The sequence below is a fragment of the Euprymna scolopes genome, chromosome 40 (assembly GCF_053919585.1).
Source record: "Euprymna scolopes isolate OS-2025 chromosome 40, ASM5391958v1, whole genome shotgun sequence".
Classification (NCBI taxonomy): domain Eukaryota; kingdom Metazoa; phylum Mollusca; class Cephalopoda; order Sepiida; family Sepiolidae; genus Euprymna; species Euprymna scolopes.
The window spans coordinates 30,173,575-30,188,276 of record NC_136521.1 but is presented as its reverse complement, the minus strand read 5'-3'; the positions used below and the strand labels follow the sequence as shown (position 1 = coordinate 30,188,276).

The following is a 14,702-nucleotide window of genomic DNA, read 5'->3' as shown; positions in this document are numbered from 1 at the left end:
AAGTGCCCAGTTGAGGATAAAGGAATTGATGATTTTTAGCCATTTTTTAAAAATATTTGTTGTCTGAAGGATCAAGCTTCCAAACGATACTGATCTCGTGAAAATCCGTCGCCTCTGTCGAAAGTTTTAGACATACATACATTTAAACAGACAGGTGAGATTTATATTATAGATGTCTATATCTATATAGATGTTTACTGACATCTTGGTATTTCTACATTGAAGAGGTGAGATTTTGCTGATCGTCTGATTGATTGGGAATGTTTACATTGAGAGGGACAAGTAGTAAGTTCATCGGAGCACATTCCATGAAAGTACTTGTAAGACAAGCACAGAGATGAGAAAGAGTTCAGAACTCGAATTCTATTTATCGTACCTGCTTAACAAAAATATCAATTAGTAGCAAGACCATAGATGTCACAAATTCGTATTCATATTATTTTTTGTACCTAAGCTCATCACAACAAAACTCTTGTTAAGGTTAGATGAGTCAGTTTTTGATTGAACAATATTTGCTGACATTTGGGCTTTTGACTCCGAGCAAAAGATTTGTTTCAATACTAGACTTCAGCTTCTGTTCTCTGTCAATGAAAAAGAAACCCTCCTAGATGGAGTCAATTTTAATTGTTGCCCTAATCCAGAGTACACCTTTTTGGTGAACTGGATTTTCCCCCACATTAAAAACCAACATTTCATCAAACTGTCTTCGTGGGGATTCAAGTAAATAAAAAAACATTTGCTATCAATGTACCAAACATATGTTGTTTTGTTTTTGTTTTTTATCAAAGCTCAGTCATCTTTTACAAAGCCAAAAAAACAATTTTCCTCTACAAAACAGCCAAATCGAATACCATGAATAAATATTTGAAGATATAAAAAAAACATTAAAACTTTTAACAGACCAGATTTGGCATTAAATAATTTGAAAAGAGTTGATATTCCATAAAACGATTAAACCATTAAGTAAATCTAACACTATTTTCTCATTTCTTTATTTGTGTCGATTTATTTATATTTTTTACATTATTTTAAGCATATTTTCTTCACTTACACAACAGTGTAGTAAATAATGGACATTCACCAATTCCCTGACTATTCAACAATCATAAGGTTGTTTGATCGGCAACTGAAAAGGCTAAAATGCTTGCATGTCGGTTTGTCTCAAACTCTACTTTGAACCAAACAAACAACACTAGACGATCTAAAAATTACATTTTCTCAAGTACATGATATCATAAAAAAAACTTCTCAAGTACATGATATCATAAAAAAACCTTCTCAAGTACATGATATCATAAAAAAACCTTCTCAAGTACATGATATCATAAAAAAACCTTCTCAAGTACATGATATCATAAAAAAACCTTCTCAAGTACATGATATCATAAAAAAAACTTCTCAAGTACATGATATCATAAAAAAACCTTCTCAAGTACATGATATCATAAAAAAAACTTCTCAAGTACATGATATCATAAAAAAACCTTCTCAAGTACATGATATCATAAAAAAAACTTCTCAAGTACATGATATCATAAAAAAACCTTCTCAAGTACATGATATCATAAAAAAACCTTCTCAAGTACATGATATCATAAAAAAACCTTCAAGTACATGATATAAAAAACCTTCTCAAGTACATGATATCATAAAAAAAACCTCCCGTACATGATATAAAAAAACCTTCTCAAGTACATGATATAAAAAAAAAACCTTCTCAAGTACATGATATCATAAAAAAAACCTTCTCAAGTACATGATATCATAAAAAAAAACCTTCTCAAGTACGTGATATCATAAAAAAAACCTTCTCAAGTACGTGATATCATAAAAAACCTCAAGTACGTGATATCATAAAAAACCTTCTCAAGTACATGATATCCTAAAAAAACCTGGATACCTCAAAAGCAGGCAGACCTGATCTCATCCCGACTGTATCATTAAAAAAATGTTCCACTAAGGTTGCTCCGGTTCTCTCTTTGAAGAGTTGAAGTTAATGTTTTCCTTTGAACTGCTGAATACCGTCAACTGTTCATGCAAAAAAAAAAAAAAAAAAAAAGAAAAGTTTTTGAGCTGGCAATGTACTCGGCACACACAAAAATGGCAATCCTTTTTCTTTTCCTGTTTCGATATTCATAGAAAATCCATTTTTTTTTCTTCCCACTGACACACGAATTAACCGTTTGTTCAAATGACTCAGAGTCAACAAAAAAACGTTCTCACCAATGAAATACCGGCTTCTTATATGCCCCAAATATGACTGCGTCTTAATTTGCATATGTCACCTTTGCGTTTCCCATCAGTCGAGTTTTGAGTTTGAGTGTCATGACTTTTTACAATATGCACACGCCACTCTTGGACGCTTGTTTCCATGACTGTTGTCGCTCTTTTCAACAAATGCCTTAAATATTGACTGCTGGAAAACTGCTTCTGTGGTACCAGTCTACAAAAATTTCTGATGAAAGATCTGACCCATTAAATTATCGCCCTATTAGTCTCCTCCCTCTTTTCACCAAAATATTTGAGTCGATAATTAATCAAGGTCTAGTCTGAAATTTCTGTCTGACCAACAGTATGGTCCGTTCTACTGCAGATAACCTCTGAACGTATATACCATGCACGGGATAAGACAGGGGAAGCTAGGGCAGTAGACCTAGATATGTCTAAGGCTTTTGACAGGGTATGGCAAGATGGTCTTCATGAAAATCAGATCGTATGATATTACTTGACAAATACTTAACATAATTAAACCTATCTTAAATAAAAGAAGAATCCAGGTTGTCCTTGGTGGTTGCTCATCTAAACAATATGATATAAATGCAGGTGTACCTCAGAGGTCGATTTTTGGACCTTTATTATTCTTGATATTCATAAATGACCTCCTTGATAAAATTGTCTCTGAGATGGGTATATTTGCTGAGAACACCATGCTCTATAACAGGCATGAAGAGAAAACGAATGAACAAATATTCAAGGCAATAGCGCAAACCTTAGAAGACCTGCAGTTTGTAGTGGAATCGGGACAAAAATGGATGGTAACATTCAATGCTTCCAAGACTAAGCATCTTTCCTTTAATAATTACAAGAAACCGCAACCACTGATAGTTATGGCTAACGATACATTACCTGAAAGTACTTCAATCAAACTCCTTGGCTTAACGTTCACAGGGAACAAAAGTTGAAACAGGTACACTGAGGGCATTGCTAGGGCCGCTGCAAGGAAGGTGGTCTCTCTCTACCAAGCTAGAAAGTTACTTATGCCTGAGAATATCCCGTATCTCTAAAAGGCTACCATTCGCCCATGTATGGAGTATTGTTGCCACATTTGGGCTGGTGTATCTGCTACTAGTCTCACTCCTGGACATGGTTCAAAAGAGTTGCCAACCTAATAGGTCCCAAACTGTCAGCTAGGCTTCAACCTGTGTCCCATTGACAAAATGTTGCATCCCTCTGCCTGTTCTACAAGTATTTTAATGGTAGGTACTCCAAACTACAAGCCCTTGTACCCCCTCAACGTAAATATCCCCAACAAACCTCAGCAAAATCCCACCCCTACACAGTAGAGATCCCCAGATGCCAGAAAGCCTTTTACTTGAATAGTTTCTTCCCTGGGACTGTTAGACTTAGGAATCCTCTTCCAGGTTCTAGATTCCCTGAAAGTACTGACATGCAGAAGTTCAAGTGTAATGTTAACAGACATCTTGCTGTTCAACTCCCTGCAAATTATGTCCCAGATAATCATCATAATGCTACATCAAAGTGGCAGTGTGCCTTTTTTGAAGATGAAAAAAAAAAAAAAAAAAAAGAAGAAAGAAAAAAAAACAAACAAAACATTTACTATTTACGCCTGTCTTAAAGCATATTTCCTAGACAAATCATTAAAAACAACAATAACAAAACAACAACAAAAAATAAATAAACTATTAATAATGTAGTTTAGGTGAATCAGTTTTCCATCCAACATTTGCTGACATTTGGTTTTTTGGCTCAGGGCAATGTGTAGTATCTGTTTTGATATCATACTTCATCCTTTTCGTTCTCGGTCAATAAAAGAAATTCTCCTAGACTGAAGAAATTTAGTTTTTCTTCCAATTTGGATTACCCATTTTTAGAAAGCTGGATGTTCACATACATTGAAAAATGGACCTTTTGTCTAACTATGCTTTTATGGATAAAAAAGTACATTTTCCGTGGATCAGAGGAGAGTTCTCTTTCGACATCATAAAAAAAAAAAAAAAAAAAAAAAAAAAAAAGAGACTTGTAAACTAATAATATAAATTTGAAAATTTTATAAAACCAAATGATGTTATAGGGATATATTCAGTTGGATAAATAATTCATAATCGGGATCTATCAATTTTAACGACAGTAGTTGCAGGTGCAAGAGTCTCTAGAAGTAGAGTATCCGTGGGACCGTTAAAGGTAAATTTAACTAGATCTCTGATTAACAGAAGGTCTTCACCAATTCACATCTTCAGACACATAACATAAAAAAATAAAAATAACTCCAGAAAATAGCGGCACTTAACATAGGACTTGAGATCGCTGTATTAATATGAAATAACGTTTATGTGTTAGAAGAATATTAATTCAAATTGTTCCAACGTTAGTGTTTTTTTGTAACAAGTTTTCATTATGCAAGCTTAGCTAAATGAGGATCTCGTGAAAATGGCATAAAGTTTGAGATTAATGATTTTTATGAATCAAGCGACACACGTGATTCGAATGTGGTTATTTTTTAAGAGGAAAACAATCATTAAACCATGTAAGCAAAGTGTGTATGTGTGTGCGTGTGTTCATCGCATAAGAAAACACTAGTGCGAAAAACATTGTTAAAAGAAGAAATAATTCTCATTCTACATGGTAACTTTCCATGAGGAGAATTAAGATGCATGACGTGTGTAAAGTCATGCTAAGTCATTTACTGTCTCACAAGGCTGGAGTCTCTTAGACACGCGTCAGGCTGGATGAATCTGCAGCAAAACTGATTTGATTTTTGTGGGCAAATCCCCATATAGAGACATTCTTGAACATTCCAGCCTGCTTGGTATATCACTATGCGTAGAGCACAATGTAGTTCCTTTATTGCATATGTGCATGATGGGCAAATTCCAACATTATGTCCTTACGTGTTCTGATAAATGTGGGTGTTAAAACAATGATTGCTATGAAAATGTCTCTGCCAAAGATTTGTTCCAGCCTTATGTAGCGATCGCTACAATGTTATAAAATATTTTATTACATGATTAAAAATTAATTTTTTTACTTAGAATTTCAGTGTTTTGAAGACTTTTTTTTTAGTTTTTTTCTCTTCATTTTTATGGTGGTATTAACCTCAAGGTGTCATCCCCTCATATAGAAAGGAAAGGATACGTCCAGTTTTAACAGTTGTAGTTAAATTAAAGCATATATGTATGTTTGCATGGCTTTTAAATAGAAAGAGTTTGGTCACATCTTTGAAAACATTATTTCGTATTTCTTAAGGTTAATTTGAAAATTTTAGAAGACTAAGACAAATGCTATAAAATATTGTATTAAATGCTTTAAATAATTTTTTTATTTATTTTTTCTTTTAGACTTTCGGTATAAGACACCTTTTTCAAAGAAGACTTTTTTTCTGGTGGAGTCAACACCTTGTGAAGAGAGAAACGGATATGTCCAGTGTTAATTACAATCGTTGTCAGTTTAAATGTGTCTGTGTGCATGGCTGGCGTTATATAACATTATTTGATTTTCGAAAATTTTCAAATTAACTATACAAAATAATATTTTCAAAAATGTAACCCAAGTCTTATCTAATAATATATTTTTGGAACGATAATACTTGTTTAGTTTGACTATTTACTAAAGGGAGATAACTAGTAAACGACATAAGTCATTTTAAAGGAAATACAATAAAGAAATTATTCAAAAACAATTTGTTTTGCTTCACACTCATTTATAATGAATAAAAAATAATGAATAAAAAATAATAGTGAATATTTAGCGAAGAATATAAGTCTATAATCATACTTTAACACGTTCAACATAAATACTATTAGAAAGAAAAAAAGTCAGTATTTTCATAATGTAAAAAAAGTACAGTGGTTAAAAAAAAAATGGTCTTATTTCGTTTTTAATCCAAAGTTGCATTTTTTTTTTTTTTCACATATTTTTCAGGTCGCATAGATAGGTTTGAGTGATTCTTTTGACATATGAACCCAACGGCGTTGTTTTACAATTTGTCATTGTGCAGAGGAAGACAACTCTCGTTTACTTCATTTTTTTTTTTTTTTATCTCACAGCACAAAAGAACAAACTTGTTTTTAACAATAACAACTTAGAATATTTATTGGTATCAGAAACTGGCAGGTCGGACTGCAAAAAAGAAGGAACAGAAAGTTCTTTTTGAGGACGTCGTCAGTCGGTCAGTACTGTGTCGTCCCCAGTTAATAGCAGTTGTAGAGGTCGTCGATGCAAGAACAAGATGTCCAGTGGACAAGGGATGAGAGAAGAGGTGTTGCTTGGTTAAAGGTTTGGTCTTGACTGACCGACGTTCCCTCAAGACTTTTTAGGGAACAGATGAATCAATGTGGCCGAAGAACTCAGGAGGGGGGGGGGCATTGATTCACTAGAGAAAATAGTTTTCTGTAATATGACATATCAAGCAGAATATACGCTTTTGGACTCGGATGCATGAACATCCCCGTTACAGTCTTAGCCAACAGAAAGTGATTATGTGCTATGGCATCATCAGGCTAAATTTCTAAACGAGAATCAGGTGATGGTGGATACAGACCGTTACATTTCACTCGTGCAGACAAAGTTTTTTCCTGAACTGAGGAAAAGAGAAATAAATATGTACACAGCTATCTACCAAAAAGAGAGAACCCATTGTTCACACAGATCTTTGGAATTCTTCTATCAGTATTTTCCTGGTGATAGACTCATTTCATACTGCGTCGGCTTCTCATGGCCACCCTACTCCCCTAACCTGAATCCATATGACTACTTCCTCTCAAGGGTACGTCAAGAAAAGTATATATGAAAATAATCCTAGGACTTTGGCAGATTCGCAGTATACCAGCTGACATAATACCATGACTTAATAATTTTAATGCTCGAGTATCAGCAGTTATTTATCAAGGACGTATTTAAACAGAACATTATTAACTATGAAGGATAGAAAACTGATAAGGTTTCATCAATAAAACAAATTAAAGTACATAATCTGCCATCAGTCAGCTACTATACGGTGAAAATTTTTTCAAAAAAACGAAAGACTAATTTGTGGTCATAGTCGAGCTTCGATAATCGCTCAAAAACCGAAAATTAAACAAAATACTAATAGTAACACGGTTAATAAATGTTACCAATTGTGCGAAAATGTAACGTTCTACCAGAATTATTTGTAATTTTTAATTTTGGGGGCGAGTGTCGAACTCGACTGTGGCTCGAATTTCGCCACCATTTGTTTTCCGTTCTAACGCGACAAGATTTTCACTACTTTTATTTTTAAGTAAAAATAAATAAATAAATAAAATAAGTTAAAACACAAAACACTAGTAACTAGCTTGCCTTTGGTAACATTTATTAGTTGTGCATTTATTTATCTACCGCTTTTTTCTACTTTGTAAACTATTGTGGAAAATAACGAAAAAGTTTTAATTTTTTTTTTATAGAAGATCAAAATCTATTCCTTCACATAAGCTTTTTTTTTTCCTTTTTTTTTTTTTTTTTTTAGCAAAATAACACAGAACAACGGTTGCGGTTGACTGTAAGAGTTTACACTTGTTAGTTACTTCCCTTGAACATAAATTGTTAGAGTTATTTCCCTTGAACACGATTGCTATAAAATAACATTACGTACCAAACAAAATAAAATGAATAAATTAATTTTTAAAAAGTTATAATTGTTCTGGATTTTTATTTGCCTAGTTTATTCTGGCATTTCCGCAATGGAGGGAGGGGGGTGCTTCTATTGATAACAATCCTAGTAATTACGAAAAAGTTGAATTTGGATGATTTTTTAGATTATTCAGACGCGTGGCGTAATGGATAAATGCTAATCAGTCCTAAATGACAATCTTCTGGCGGTTGATCCTCAGCATGGCGGGTGATACTAAGAATATGATCATACATATCTTAAAACTTCTATCCAATTATATCAATCAATTCTGTTCTAAATTCAATTCAAACCTCATAAAAAATTTCGAAACAAAATATGACTTGTTTACAACGAAATATCTTTTTAATTATTTTTTTTTTAAAAATGGTGCTTGATTATATTGGTTATTTTTTAAACTAATGCATTTCAGGTGAAAACATTACGTACTTACATGTCATGGAGAAATTAGTATAAATTCCTAAAAAATGATCCAGTAGAAGATGTGCTAGATATTTTTAACAAAAAAATTTAAAATCATTTACAATTATGTTCTGAAATGCGTTGGTTTAAAAATAGTGGACCCTTAATTTGTCAATTTCAGTCGAGAGTTATTCCCCTTGTTTGTCATATTGAATTGGTCACAACTCTTCCACATTAAAACATATGATAAAACTATAATTCGATAAATTTAATTTTTACTTGTAATTATTTTTCTCCTGGATTAATTTTAGTAATTTTTTGAATTTACACTAATTTCGTTCGCCAATGACACGTAAGTACATAATGTTTTCACCTGAAATGCATTGGTTTTAAAGATTGCCAATTTAAGCAAACATCTTTTTTTCTTTTTTGACAATTAAAATACTTGCAAAAGGACCATTCGATATTTGAAAAGGTGTAGATGTGTCCGTTTGAGTGGATCAGATAAAAGTTTCAGTTTAAAATTCCTCAGAAGTTACCAACAACAATGAAAAAAAGCACATGAAGACAGGAGAGTACAACAATCGAGGCATTGAAAATATTACTTGCTCCTATCTCTGGTTTCTCTTCGTAATACATTCACAGCAAGAACTCGTCTTATTACCATAACAGAAAAACGAGTTTCATTTCTTCTTCATATGCCTAATGTCAAGCAGAATTTTCATTTTTTTCTTCTTTATTAAGCTATGGTCATAAACCCGCAATAGACAGGGGCTACCTAGCTAATTAGTGAATGCAGAAAACTTATTATCATGATAGTTAGCCAATACAAAACTCTGAATATGTGACAGTGATACATATTCATTCACACAATTCTAAGGCAGCACATTCAGGAATGCAGAACATAAAAGAGGGTCTAATGTGAATGTTTATCACCGGTTTGGTCTGTTCAACCGCAGCACAGGGCAGTATTTTAGCATTGCAGTAGGAAAAGAACCATGAAATAATCTGTAAGCAACAGAAGTAACTGTTACATTCTGGTGAGTAGATACAAGATCTAATGCAAGCCGATCATATACTCCAGAGAGAACAGGGTCGCAGCAAGGAATATGTAGTATATATATCTGATCATACAACGCTGTAGACACTTAAGAGAATTAGAGAACACCTTGCCAACTCCAGTGAACACTAAGGATTCATATTCCAAGTAGGGCGAATCAGTGCCTTGTAAAGCATAGTCAACAAATGCCATTCATAAGGAATTTGGTAGCTTAGGATACACAATACCTAAAACTCCCTATTGGATATATAAGACAAGTGGTTGTTAAACCTGAGATTGCTAGATATTATTACTCTCAGATGTTTGATATTTCGAGAATGGCACAAATGTGTCTTGAAACTAAATCCCATGGGCAGGGACAGGAGAGAGATATCTAGAGGACAATAGAGCAACTGTTTTTGCTAGATGTTCCAGTCTCACATCCACCTAGATAGAAAAACAAGCAACGGCTGCAGATATACCGATGCTATATAAGGGTCTGGGTGTGACACACAAATTTGTGTGTCTTTGGCATAAGAGCTTAGGAACACAGTCGTCACAGTTAAAATGAGATTGTGCACTGTTCATTAATGTCAGCAGGTTGTTGATGAAGAACAAAATAACATTGGCTCAATAGTACTTCCCTGCGACACTCCAGTTGGGACAGGAAGCTCATCTGACAAACAGCCAATGACCAAAGTAGCCTGGAGTTGATCAGACAGATAATTGAAAATCTAGGAGAAGAGTTTGCCTCGGACGCCAAATGAGGGTAGTGGACAGAGATTCTTTGTTTCTGGTTTGCTTTTTGTCTGCGGAACACATTGCAGTGGGACAGTTTCTTTGTGGATTATAATGATCGAGGTGTGAAAAGATGAAGTGCAGTATCAGAACAGATACTACACTTTGCAAATTGTTAATTTCCAAAAATTATAAAGACTACAATTTAAATTTTGAATGAATAAGGTACAAGATAAAAAATCGCGGTTGGAGTAAAATGTCTAATGGCTGCCCGTAAGCAAATAAAAGTAAAAAATGGGTATTAACCTCTAATTTTGCATAGCATGCAGGATCTGATCACGGGAAAAAACAAAAAGAAAAAATAATCAAAAATAAGAAAAACAATAGCTGCTGCATCTAATTATATGGTGGTAAGTCTCGTGAAGTAATGAGATTTCTCATTACCTCATATGCAAATGAGATGCTGCCAGCTTGACTAAAAAGCCTGTTTTTCAGAAATGGTGGCAATTTTGGAGTTGTGAGCTTGAACAGCAGTGTGACGTCTTTTACTACAAAAATTCTTCGAGGAAAATACAGATTAGTTAATTTATTATTTAACTAGAGGGATCGTTGGTTATCCTTTTTCTATTCTATTTGTCTATCCTACTCTTAGCTAGAATGCCAAATTTACTTTAGAAATCATTCTACTTAAAATATCCTTAAAGTGTGAATAAATTTAATTTTGTTCCTAATAAAATAAACCAATGGTTAAAATGAAAGTCAGTTTAAATCATCGATTTTTAATCGAAAGATGAAGAACAATCTTTTGATCTCAAACTTTATTCTCGAGTGGCTCTTGGTCTTGATGAGTAAATTATATATATATATATATATTTAACACATTTAAATTTTACGCAAATATTAAAAAAAAAAAAAAAAAAAAATCATTTTTATGAAAGTGTGGGAGAGTAAAATAGGTAAAAACCCAAGAATGTTCAAAGGGACACAACTCTGGGCAGTGATAGAGTTATGTCCCTTGCTCTGCCTAATAATCTGAACAACAAAAAAAAGATTATACAATACAATTCCTATGGCTAATTACACGTGCGATTTTATATCTAGAAAAGTGAAAATGTGTGTGCGTGTGAGGACACTTCTCAACCTATATATCCAACGAATGATCTACTGACTTGAAATTTGGTATATAGGGTATTCAGATATGTGAAAAACATTTTAATCAGTTTTTATCTAGAAAAAGATGCTGGTAAAGAGTCAAAATTGAAAAATTGGTATGTGGAGGAGGGAGGGGTATCAGATTTTTATCTATTTGTCAACTATTTCACGACTGCATATGCGCGAATCATTTGCATTATGTTAATGATAAGTAGGTTTGAAAACACTTTAAATATCGTGTCAAGCTGATCTAATTGTAATCATACTTGACTCACTATCTTTAGGTTTTGTTTTGATCTCAGCTCGAGTATTTTTTTTTTTTTTTTACTTACAAGAAGTGAACTGTTTAGAAAATCATAATACTCGCATGCACATGTCTCAGTTTTTTCTGTTTTTTTCTGTTTTCTTTTACTATATTTTTAAAGGAACTTAACGTTATGTTTAATACCAGGCAACTCCAGATACATCTGCTAGTATATATATATATATCTTTAATATGTATTATGTCTACACGATGACTAATTTTGTGATATTCTATCTTTAGGTACACATTTGCTTTATTCTGCTGCATCATGACGAACAAAATCAACCTCTCGGAATGTCCCAGCCTTTTTTCCGGGTATGGTATGAGCTACTTTAGCCATTTGTGCGAAAAATTTCTGATCATATTCTTATAAAATTTACTCAGATATTCATAAATTCCATTTTGCACTACTTCAGCTGTGTAGTTATCTGACCATTTCCATATCGCAGTTCATGCTCGTTTTTAATGGTTGATGGTAGCGGTAAAGTCAGATTCACTGATTGAGATGGCTGCACATGTCCTTACCCGAAATGTATCGGGCAGCTAGAATTACAGAATAGAAATCCCAGAATCAGGGAATGTATGAGTGTGCTAACAGTTTGTCGCCTGCAGTATAAACTAATAACCCAGTGTTTATGAGTGGCGTGTTAGAAACAGAATATAGCTGCTACCCTCTATTTAGAAGACTTTTTGGGAGAAGCAAAAATATCATAATAAATATACTAACTATTGTAATAATTAAAAATGTGAACATATTTTTGTGTAACACAAAGTAAGAAGGGTTTTTGGTGTTCTCGAGAAGAGTTGCATAGGAAGTGTTCAGTTATTTAACTATAATGATAGAATTTCAGTGGGAAAGTCGAGATTACCTCTATATATATATATATATATATATATATAATCTCACATATATATATATATATATATATATATATATGAAAGAAAGAGAGAAATATATAAGATTATATGATGAATAAAACTCTTACCCCTGTACTTAATTCCTGAATGATAATATCAAATTGGTCACTGTCACAAGTTAGCAACAGGTTTGGGTCTGCGGCTGAATCCATGGTTTATTGGAGTTTGCAGAATACCTGAAAAAGAAGAAACAGTTATGGTAACTAGATGTAATACTTGTTCCAAGACGAATCCATAATAAAGAGAATCTTTAAAAGCTGAAAGAGAAATCATTGAAAGCAATCAAAATAAAAAAAAATGCGTTAAGAGAGAAAAATATGTTGATATTGAAAAGAAATCATAAAAAACCAGAAAGCCACTCATGAGGTGCCTTCAATAAGTTTCCAGACGTTTCTGTACAGGCATTTAAAATTGTCATAGACTTTTGAAAATTACTGACCAATTTTTATGATTTCAGGTTCAAATGAGCAGCTATAGCAGGATATGGAATACACCCTGCTAAAGCCCGATTGTCACAGCTGGTGAATTTCAAAAATGCAATCTGAATGTGAGGACACTTTAGAAGAACGATGTGCCATAAAATTCTGTTTTAAACTTGGAAAAATGCCACAGAAATGTATGGAATGCTTCAGACTGCTTTTGGACCATCTTGAATGAATTGAGCATTAGTTTTTGAGTGGCATAGGAAATTCTAGGAAGACAAGGAGTTTGTGAGAGATGATAAGGTGTGGGGGGGAGTAAGGAAGTCAGAACACCAGAGTTGATTGACCAAATAAAGAATTTCATGGATAAGGACCGCCGTGTGTCTATAGAGACAATAATTGCACAGTTTGATCGAAACACAATTATTCATAAGAAATTGAAGATGTAGAAGACTTGCGCTAATGCACCAGTCCACAACTCTATCCTTGTCACAGACTATCTGACCAAGATAAGCATCAAGACGGTTCCTCGCCTTCCCTATAGTCCAAACCTTGATCATTGTGACTTGATTATTCCTTAAGCTCAAAGAAAACCGAAGAGGCTGTTAAGAGACAATTGAAATATTGTGACGAGGGTTATTGACACACTCCCACAAGACTTCCAGAAGTTGTTGGAATGGTACAAGTGCATTGCAGCCGGAGGAGATTACTTTGAAGGGGACTAAAGTTTCATGTGTGTATTAACAATAAAAGTGCCCATATGAAAAGAGTCTGAAAACTTATTGAAGTGTGTGTGTGTGTGTGTGTGTGTGTGTGTGTGTGTTACACACATTCCACATTGGAAGTGGGTTTTTTTGTTTGTGACACTATAACTAGAAGATTGGCAAATGGACTCTTTCTATCTGGTTTTTGTTTATTCATAAGTTTCCTCCTCCTAGACAGATTAATGTTATACATATCCACTTACCTGAATACATACAGCACTTAGTATTCTCAAATCGTCACTCATCTGGTACCGTCACTTAACTTCAGTGATCTAATGAGAATTGTGTGCGTGGCATCAATGTTTGCACATCGATGTACAAAATCAAAATGCATAGACACCTCTGCATGCAAATCGTTTGTGCATACGTTATCCTAAATAAATACAAATAATTATATTTTGGACAAATCAAAAAATTTTCTGAATTTATTTGAAATGGGTCTTTCTGGGAGATACCCAAATCCTTTAAAAAACAGATTTTCTTTGAATAAACCAGTGGAGCCTAGTTGACCCGAGTCTACAGACTGGTGTTGTACAGGTGCCTCACAATGGGTGCCCGTCTTTGCAACATTTCTTTCCACTTACAAACATGAACATACACACCGACACACAACTCATTATCGTTTGGCAATCTAAACTTTATCCAGTGAAATATTACAATCTTTTTCATTGAACTCCAATTGTAATACAATAACAAAAGAACATCGACTCTTCTAAACAACTTTTAATGATTTATATTTTATTTTATTGAGCAAAGAAGTTTTGAATACGATTTTTCTTGAAAATCATGGATTTTAATCGATCCAGACATTCTCTAATGTCTCAACTAATGACTCCCTTGTTTTTACAAGAACTCTAAAAATATTCAGGAACATTTTATGTTTTTCTATTGCTGTAAACCTTCCATTTTAAACATATATAACAGGTCTCTCGTTTTTCTCACATTTGATTATAAAACCTGCAAAGCTTTTTCACTGAAAATATTTTTCTGAGTCTGGCTCATCCCAAACATATCTTCCTCCTTATAAAACACCCTAAAGTAAAACTTTTGTGAACACATTCCCTAAAAACTAATCACC

General features: G+C 33.5%; 1 protein-coding gene across 2 annotated transcripts in view; it reads right to left on the bottom strand.

Annotated features, from left to right (window-relative positions):
* LOC145265462 (uncharacterized) overlaps window positions 1–14,702 on the bottom strand; it is a 407,543-nt gene that overhangs the window by 269,724 nt on the left and 123,117 nt on the right. For both annotated transcript variants that reach the window (XM_080121324.1, XM_080121325.1), the window contains exon 2: window positions 12,507–12,614. In XM_080121324.1, the coding sequence (XP_079977450.1) occupies window positions 12,507–12,590 (84 nt within the window). In that variant the 5' untranslated portion in view covers window positions 12,591–12,614. The remainder of the gene's footprint in view (window positions 1–12,506; window positions 12,615–14,702) is intronic.